Here is a 9,725-nt window from a genome sequence, read left to right as displayed (position 1 = left end):
AGCTCCGCCTCTATCAGCACTAGCCAATCAGAGCTGAGCTTCTAAATGATGTTGTTAGTGGGCGGGGCTTCAAGCCTCACGAGGCATCAAAATCACATGATCTGAATGAACGGAGCCACAGCTTGAGCACTCACACTTTACTGCAGGCAATACACACTGCATGGTGAGAGAGGGGCGAGCTACACTAACGTACCATCTGTATTGTCTTGTGGACCTGAAGAAGGCCTACAACCGTGTCCCCCGAGATGTCTTGTGGGAGGTGCTTAGCATATGTATTTTTTTCAAACTAAAAAGCAGTGTAATGTGATTCAACCAATCGCTGCAGTGCATGCATTAACCTTTGAACTTACAACTTTCTGTTATTACGACGGAACTTACTAATAGTATAGAAACATGGAGGGCTTTTTGCAAAAACAAAAAAAAAGTTACAAAATCACTGATGCCTTCGCTCTAAACCACAACAATAGACGAATCGTTTTATTATGACTTCTCATGGTGATGGTGAGTGATGATTATTGCCTATTTGGTGTTTGAGATCTGAACGCTGACTCCTGGTTCTCTCTATGCAGTGTTTATTAATATATCATTAGATCCATTGAACCAAATATTTTTCTTTCAGTGGAGGTTTTGTTGACTGGCAGCAGGAGAAAAGTGTGTGTGAGGCCCAAAGGAAAACTTTCTGTGTGTTTTGCTTCCTGCTAATGTTGAGGCTCCATCAGTGACATTCTTGTGTTAAAGTTCCCTTTCAATGGGGAGTTTAAGTGGCAGGCTTGTAAACCTTTCATCTTTATCATTTTGGCTAAATATCTTGCGTATTGTGTCACATAATACTGTTTTAAATAGCAGAGCTTTTACTGTATGTGCTCAAGTGAAGGTGAAGGAAACACCACTGCAAAGTGCCCACTAAAGTCATTTATGATGACAAAGTGCAGTCAGGTAGAGACCCCGATGAGGACGTCGATGCAGAAGAGCGTCTCTGAGATGGTTACTGACAGTTTGTCAGAAATTCTTTGGTGAGGCTAAGCGATTGTTGCAGCAGCGGTCCGGGTGGCTGGTCTCAGACCATCTTGGAGGTGAACATGCTAGATGTGGAGGTCCTGGGTTGGTGTGGTTACACGTGGTCTGCGGTTGGGAGCCCAGTAGATGTACTGCAAAGTTCTCTGAAACGCCTTTACAGATGGTCTATGGTCAAGGAATGAATATTCAATTCATGGGCAACAGCTCTGGTGGACATTCCTGCAGTCAGCATGCTAATTGCATGCTCCCTCCAAACTTGTATTATCTGTGGCATTTCATATTCCTGTTCAGTGTAACCACGCTCTCCACCACTAGAGAGCAATGTCTAGACAGTTTTACAACCTTTCTGACATTGATTGGACAGAGGTTCATGGAGATTGCAGTTGAAAACCAGTGTGCCTTGTAATCATATATAGTGTGGTCTGAGACCCCTGGTGGTATGTAGAGGTATTACATGTGGGCAGCGAGGGAGCATTTTCAATAAAATTTCATTTTTTAAATGGGTTTCATATAACTACAAATATAAAGATATGGATTTCTGTTAAGAAATGACCAAAAGTGATAATACATGATTAAATTCTGAGAGTAAGTTTTCCATTGGAAAGTGTGCGACCCTGTGACAATAAACTACAATCCGCTTTGAGTGGGAAGCAGACTTCCAATACATTTATGCTAAATTTTTGTATGATTTATGTGTCTGAAACAAAACGGATGAGTATCTTTATAGATAAGGGTTACAGAGGAGAAATATATATATTTTTTTTAAATGTATATTTTCTTATCTGGGCGGAATACTGTAAAATTGCAGCCAGTGATAAGTGTTTTCTACTCAGCATCTGACTCTGTTTGCACTTAAATTCTTCTATGTGTTTCCTAAATAAATGCACTGCAGACTTCTGTAATTCTTTTTTTTTTTTCCCTTATCTGGATTAAGACTGTATTGCTGGTGGCCCATGTTGTTCTTCATTAGTCAAGGATTTCAATCAGGTGGGACATTTTAGAGTTGGGTAGACCACACAAGTTTTTATGATTTTTCAGGTGGGCTCGAAAATTCCTGAGTATTAGAATGGCTGGCCTATGATAGAAAATTACAAGTACTTACAGGTAAAGCTTTGTCTCTGAGTATCTGAGTAATATATCCAAATAAACAATAATATAAAATCTATCATAAACATTACGCTTTTGTCCACTAGGTGGGAGCCTTGTTCCTAACTTGTCTCAACACCCTTGAATGATGAACTACAAACTATTATCAAAAATTATAAACATGTTGTGGTTTTACTTTCAAATATACTGATACTCTGAGCAAAATAAAATACTTCCAGAAAAATACTACAGGTTAATCAATCAGTTGAGGAAATATATTCAAGCGTAGGACAGAGGGGACATGTCTGGACATTGTAAGTAGCCCAGATATACAAATCATACAGCAAGCTATTCCCAAATAAGATCAAATATAAAGCATATCAGGTAAAAACAAGACAATATAAAAACTAGAAAAACAAGAAAGTGGAGTAACAGACAGGCAGGTGGCAGAGGTGTCTCACACGAGCCAGTTGGAGGGGCTGGCTTGGCTGGTTGTGGGGCAGGTTTCCAGGAGGTTCTTCACAGGAAAGACGGAGGCTTGGAGAAACTGGTTTAATAATAGTGTATGGGTTTTATATATCGCTTTACGTCCCATGATTCATTCACTCCATACTTGATGGTGGTAAGCTACGTAGCTGCCCTGGGGCAAACTGACAGGTGAGGCTGCCAATCTGTGTCATCAGCCCCTCCGACCACCACCAACCACTCACTCTCACTGCATTCACCCAGGCTTCTTGGTGTTCACTCATGGTCCCCCATTCACTGAACCCTATACCGCTTTGCTTCCCAGATCTGATGGGATCAGGCATTCACAAGGCGGTATGACCTTTTTGAGAATAGGTACAGACGGAGCAGGAGTAATCTTCAGGCTGGATCAAGAAAGAAACAGTCAGATGCAGACATACGGCTGATCAAGGTGTCACACAATGAATTGACTGGTGGAGTACAACGGCCCAGCGTCGAGTGGTGTCACACGCCAGATTAAATAGGTTAGGAGTGATTAAACCACTCTTCGCTGCAGGTGAAACCATCCCGAGCCAGAATCCACCGCTTACCTAAATAACACTTCAGCACACCCAACTGAGGGAAACTGAGAGGTTCGTCCCTCTGTGCTTCTATGTGGCAGCTGAGGTAAAGGGCGTCACACGGGCGGGGCAACCTTAGGGCATTACATTACATTACATGACAACAATTGGGAGAGTTAGTTTTGAAAAGGGTTTCCTGAGCAGTACAGTAAATTATATTGCGCTCATCAGAGCAGCAGATGTATGTCACAGTAATCCTGTGAGAAGCTGATGGAGGAAACAAACGCTGATGAACATTCAGTACTTTTATTGGTACCGACTGAATTCCGTTGGTATTACTGAGCAGTGGCGTTTCTAGATGTAAATACTTGGCAGGGCAAGATTTTATTTCAGGTCTAGTGACACTCCTGAATTCCAAAGTAAAGTGTGTGCACATTATAACAACCATGTATGTGCTGATCCCGTAAAAATGTTGAGCCTTGGAGATAGCCGATCAAATAAAAAAATAAATTAAAAAAAAGTCAATAATAGGAATCGAAGCAGGTCATGCTATTTCAAAGACAGAAACTTAACCACTCAAACACCAGTAAAGCTGCAAATATATGAGATTCTTAGGAACTGTTGGTCACTGCGTCACTCAGTTTACCAGTTTCTCCACTAAAGTAAGACTTTCAAACTCATACTCGTCAATAATCGACCTAATTAATTTAGATTCTTAACTGTTTGTTAGCTTTAGCTGCTAACAAGCAGGTATTTGTTTGACCCGCCCCGGTTCTGTGAAGCTCCGCCTCTATCAGCGCCAGCTAATCAGCTCTGAGCTTCTAAATGACGTTGTTAGTGGGGCTTCAGACTTCAAGCCTCACTAGGCATCAAAATCATGTGATCTGAATGAACAGTCTGAATACTCACATTTTACTGCATGCAATACACACTGCATGGTGAGAGAGGGGCGAGCTACACTAATGTACCATCAGTGTGGATCAGGAGGAAACAGCCTGACGCAGCAAGAGGAGACCAATAACCAGGAAGTACAGTCCTCACACAGTAATTCTGTGCTATATAGGAAGTTTTATTCACAGACAAGAAAATATTGCAGCCCTACCTACCTCTAATGACCAGTCGCCCCTGCTGCCGAGTATCGATTTACTAAAATCAAACGATACCTTGTTTTGGTACCTAAACACATCCTCGTGACTGAGGGAGTGGAAGAGTTTCCGAGCCACACTATTACACAGCATTTCACGCACAACAGTCGTGAGGCTCCTCTTTTTAAAATGCAATGCAGATTACGCTCGCTGCAATTTTTGTCACGCAAAGTGTAAGGCCAATGGTGGGAACACCTGAGGAAGCACCTGGTTCAGTACTAGATCTTTCTCAAGGCTGATTAGGGAACAATTTGACATCTCAACTCTACCATCACAGAACATCAGCTCTACCACCACAGATCTACTGTCACAAAGTTTCCACAGGGGAACCGAAAAGGAGGACATGGAGCTGGGTTTTAATTTGAGCATTGTTAGGAAAAAATACTGCATAGTTGTTCAGAGTTTTTATATTGAAGAAATTTGTGAAACAACTTCGATGTTACAATACAAACAGTTGGATTTTGATTTGACTTGTTTGTTAACATTAACATATTGGGAAATAAATGTTAAATTGAAAAGATTTACTTATTTTATTACCACGTAAACACAAAAGTATCAAAAATTGGTACCGTTGAGTACCAGTTTCGATTCCCAGGTACTGTGTTGGTTCCAATGTGAAAAGTACCTATCCTTACTGGAAATCCAACATCACATTGTGGAACAGAAAGTAAAAGTTAAAGTCAAAGCTGCAGTTCAGACGTGTCTCTGTGCTTCTCTGTGAAGAAGTGCAACCTCGGTTCATCTGTACTTTCACAGACACTGACTCCAACACTGGTGAGTACAGCAGATCTCATTGTTTTTGACTCTCAGGAAACTGCATGAAGATGGTGACTAAACATCCTCTTTTGTCCAGACATGTCTATTTCAAGGTGTGTGTGACAAAAATATATATATTTATGCTGAAAACGATGCAACGTTGATGTACAAAATACAGTAATTGAACAGAGATGATATTTTAGATGATTAGTTGAAGAAATTAGGTTGGAATTTAAGAGAATCATTCTCCTTGTTTATAATGTTTATTGTGTCTGGTTTCTATAGTAGACCTTGAACATCATGTGTCTGTTGGGTTTATAGGAAATGTAATCCTCAAGCAAGATTATTACACAATTGATTGTGGGTTAGAGATGAAATATAACGATTCAACGTTCAGTCTGAAAACATTAAGTTCAAAACCTATCAGTCACTCACATATTTACAACTGGACCAACAGGTTCTGCCGCGTTACTAGTCAGTTTATTGTGTGTGTGAGTCAACAGTGTGAACAAGGACTTGCAGTTTCAGTTACCAGCTTGACATTAATGTATGATCCAGAATGTGTAGGGATCAGGGACTGACAGCAGTCAGATAAAGTGATGTGAAACAGTAGAATTGTTCACTAGTACAGTATTTAACAATCTCTTCAATAAATCTTGTCCTCAGTGTGTCAAGATGTCTGCTGCCAGCAATCTGAGATTTGAACATCAGTTTCAGTGCTCCATCTGTCTGGACGTGCTCACTGATCCAGTCAGCACACCATGTGGACACAACTTCTGCAACCAGTGCATCACTCAGCACTGGAACACCCAGGTCATATGTGACTGTCCCCTGTGTAAAGAGGTTTTCTATGTTAAACCTCAGCTGAGGATCAACACTTTGCTCTCTGACATGGTTGCTCAGTTCAGACATGAAGCTGAACACAAAGCCAGCAGAAGCTCAGAGCAACAAGGTGCCAAACCAGGAGAAGTTCCCTGTGACATCTGCACTGGAACCAAAGTGAAGGCCGTCAAGTCCTGCGAGGTGTGCATGGTCTCCTACTGTGAGACTCACCTGGAGCCTCATCTGACAGTATCAGTCCTAAAGAAACATCTGCTGATTGAGCCTGTGGAGGACCTGGAAGCCAGGATGTGTCCGAAGCACCCGAAACCTATGGAGATGTTCTGTGTTAGCGAGCAGATGTCTGTTTGCATGATGTGTGCTGTTTTAGAGCACAGGACTCACAAGGTTGTTCTTCTGAGTGAATATGAAGAACAGAAGATGGAGCTGACGAAGACAGAGGCTGAAATCCAGAAGAGACGAGTGAAGATGGAGGAGATCAGAAAGTGTCAGGAGAAGAGTAAAGCTGCTGCAGACAGAGAGAAAGCAGACGGTGTTGAGGTGTTGACTGCTCTGATGGAGAGTGTTGAGACAGCTCTGACCCAGCTGAAGGAGAGGATTGAAGAGGAAGAGGAAGCCAGAGAGAAACAGGCTGAAGGTTTCCTCAAAGATCTGGAAGAGGAGATCTGTGAGCTGACGAAGAGGAGCTCAGAGGTGCAGCAGCTCCTTCACTCTGAAGAAAACCTCAACTTCCTCCAAAGCTTCTCCTCCCTGAAAGCTGCTCCACCCACCAAGGACTGGACGGAGGTCAGCGTCCGTCCATCATCATATGAGGGGACTGTGGCGAGAGCTGTGACTGAGCTGCAGGAGACTCTCAGCAAAGAGATGAAGAAGCGGTGTGAGGCTGAGCTGGCGAAGAAGCAGCAGTTTGCAGTGGATGTGACTCTTGATCCTGATACAGCACATCCTAAACTCATCGTGTCTGATGATGGAAAACAAGTGAGAGTTGGTGATGTGAGGAAGAAGCTTCGACGCATCAAAAAGAGATTTTCTTCTGGTCAGTGTGTTTTAGGGAAACAGAGTTTCTCTTCTGGTAAATTTTACTTTGAGGTTCAGGTTAAAGGAAAGACTGACTGGATTTTAGGAGTGAGCAAAGAGTCCATCAACAGGAAGGGAGAGATCACAGTGAGGCCTGATAAAGGTTTCTGGGTAATATGGCTGAGAGATGGAAAGGAGTACTCAGCTTGTGAGAATTGTGATGACACTGATCTCTCTCTGAGTTTTGTTCCTGAGAAGGTGGGGGTGTTTGTGGATTATGAGGAGGGTCTGGTCTCTTTTTATGACGTAGATGCTGCAGCTCTGATCTACTCCTTCACTGGCTGCTGCTTCACTGACAAACTCCTGCCATTCTTCTGTCCCTGTCGTAATAATGGTGGTAAAAACTCGGCACCTCTGATCATCTGTCCTGTCAATCAGATTGTCTGAAGAAGATTCACCAACAATTTATGAAGTTTTGGAAAGTGAAATATTTACTCTGATTTATTTGATCAAATCCAGATGTTCAGTGTTCAGTAGAGTCACATTCTTATAACCAAATATTGATTATTTTAATGTTGTTTTATTGGATCTACCAACCAATCATTATGACCACTTCCCCAATATTGTGTTTTGTCCTTTTACTGCTGAAGCTGCCCTGACCCACTAAAACATGGCCTCCTCTACACCTCAGCTGGTTTACCTGACACCAACATGTTGCAGCAGATCCCTCTGATTACTTTGCTGTTATCTGCTTGGATCAGACTTGTTTGTCCAGTGATTGAGATCTGGGCAATGCAGAGGCCAAGTCAACTTTTCTATGTGGTTGTGGCGCTCCTCTATCTATCTATCTATCTATACTGAGAAATTGAGAATTTTTAATTTTTTTTGGATTCTAACTAAGTATATGGTATATAAGGTATATATTTATTTATGGGGATAGTTTTTTTTATATGTGTGTTTATGTATGTATGTGTGTGTATATGTGGATATGTATGTATGTATATGTATGTGTATGTATATATATGTGTGTAATGTATATGTATGTATGTATTTATATGTGTGTATATATATGTTTATATGTATATATTTAGAAGGATATGTAGTATACTTTTGTTTTTGTAATTATATATTTATATATATTTATGAAGTGTATATATGGTATATATTTTTATAAATATTCCTGAAGTGTATATATGGTATACATTTATATAGATATGTATAACATGTATATATGGCATATATTTATATAGCTGTATTATGTAATTAAAAGGATATCTGTGTACAAACTAAAGAATAATAAGGGGTGGGAAAAAAAAAAGTTTTGTACTTCTTCCCACTCCTTTTTCGAAAAATGTGCTGTGTTTTGTTATGTATTGGCTCAATGTTCATTTAAATTATTTTTTACTTTTTCTTTATTTTGTATGTACAAATAGTTAAAAAAAATTTTTTATACATGTTCGACATAAAAATTTAGACTATTAAGACTATTTAGACTAAACTGGTCTGTATGTGGTCCCTGAAGTAAATTAAATCTTGCTTAATAATTATCTTGCATACATCTTATATACGTATGTCTATATGTATTTATATTGTAAACATCTTGTATTGATTCAGTTATGTTCTTTTAAATAATCCTAACATATTTTACGTTTGGTTCGTTCAATATCAACTAGTCCTACAATTTGTCCTCGTGACCCGCCCGTCCGAAGAGAGGACACCTGTCTTCAGGAGACACTTGCCCTTGGATTTTAGGGCGTCCCTACATCAGAGGTTTTACTGTATATGAATAAAAAGTAATACTGTCAAAATTTGTTTATGCCAATAAACTAACAATGGGCCCTGAACTGTATTTGCTTCATTTTCTACAGATAAACTACAATAAAAGAGAGGATTTCTTGATTTCGCTCTCTAGTAGTGTGTGTGTGAGCAGCCAGGTGCGCTAAGGAAAGCCGCCCTGAAGAGGCGGGGCTTAGTAGCAATGTCACCAATTACTGATTAACACCAGATTGTCTGACATGAAATTAAACCAATCAGCGTCATTTCATGTCCGAGACTTGGGGCGCTTTTTAAATCGGCCATTGCCAGACCTGCTTGGTGATTGGCTTAAAGTCAGTTATTGTTTCTTCTCGCGTGTTTCAACGAGATGTTGAGATGAAGACAACAAGCAGTGAGTCTCTAATTATTAACTCTGTCACATCTCTTCTAGTTCAACATTTGAAAGGAGAGATTTGGCTGAAAAGCTGCAGGTCAGGTTCAACTTTCTTCAGTATAGTTATTTCTAGATGCACAAACAGAAATGTGTTCTAGGTTTGTTAATGTTTATAGATGTTTAGATATGCTCATATTTATTAATGACTGAAAATCTAAGAGCTTAAAAAAAGCAGTTTATTTTTCACTTTTTAAGGTTTCTTTCAATGGCGGATTAATGTGTTGTTTGAAAATATACCTGATATAAAAAAAAAATGTCCCCTAAACTCAGACTAACTATCATTTACTATCGGTTATTTGCGGTTATATTAGGTTTGTAGTGTTATTTATGATTGTGTTTTGTTGTGTTTTTGTTGCTCAGTTCATGTAGTTAGTTGGTTCATCTAGTTTAGTTTAAGCTTGTCTTCCTGCCATGGTGTTCCTGTTACTTTCAGTGTCAAAATAAAAGCCTCTTGCTCAGTTCATGTAGTTAGTTGGTTCATCTAGTTTAGTTTAAGCTTGTCTTCCTGCCACGGTGTTCCTGTTGCTTTCAGTGTCAAAATAAAAATAAAAGTGTCTTACAACGGGCATAAAAGTAACGTTTAGCTTCTTCAGTTGTTTTACATGGCTCACTTCAATTTAATGCAACTGG

The 9,725-nt window shown here is 40.0% G+C and overlaps 1 protein-coding gene across 1 annotated transcript; it reads left to right on the top strand.

The window, feature by feature from the left end:
- Positions 1-5,704: 5,704 nt before the first annotated feature.
- LOC308120623 (E3 ubiquitin-protein ligase TRIM21-like) lies at positions 5,705-7,333 on the top strand (the record flags this gene model as incomplete). The annotated part of the gene is made up of 1 exon (XM_080481335.1): positions 5,705-7,333. The coding sequence occupies one exon, from the start codon at positions 5,705-5,707 to the stop codon at positions 7,331-7,333; it is 1,629 nt and encodes a 542-aa protein (XP_080337461.1).
- Positions 7,334-9,725: the final 2,392 nt, after the last annotated feature.

The sequence above is a fragment of the Lipophrys pholis genome (assembly GCF_963383615.2).
Source record: "Lipophrys pholis genome assembly, chromosome: 15".
Lineage (NCBI taxonomy): Eukaryota > Metazoa > Chordata > Actinopteri > Blenniiformes > Blenniidae > Lipophrys > Lipophrys pholis.
This window is presented reverse-complemented; position numbering and strand designations above follow the sequence as displayed.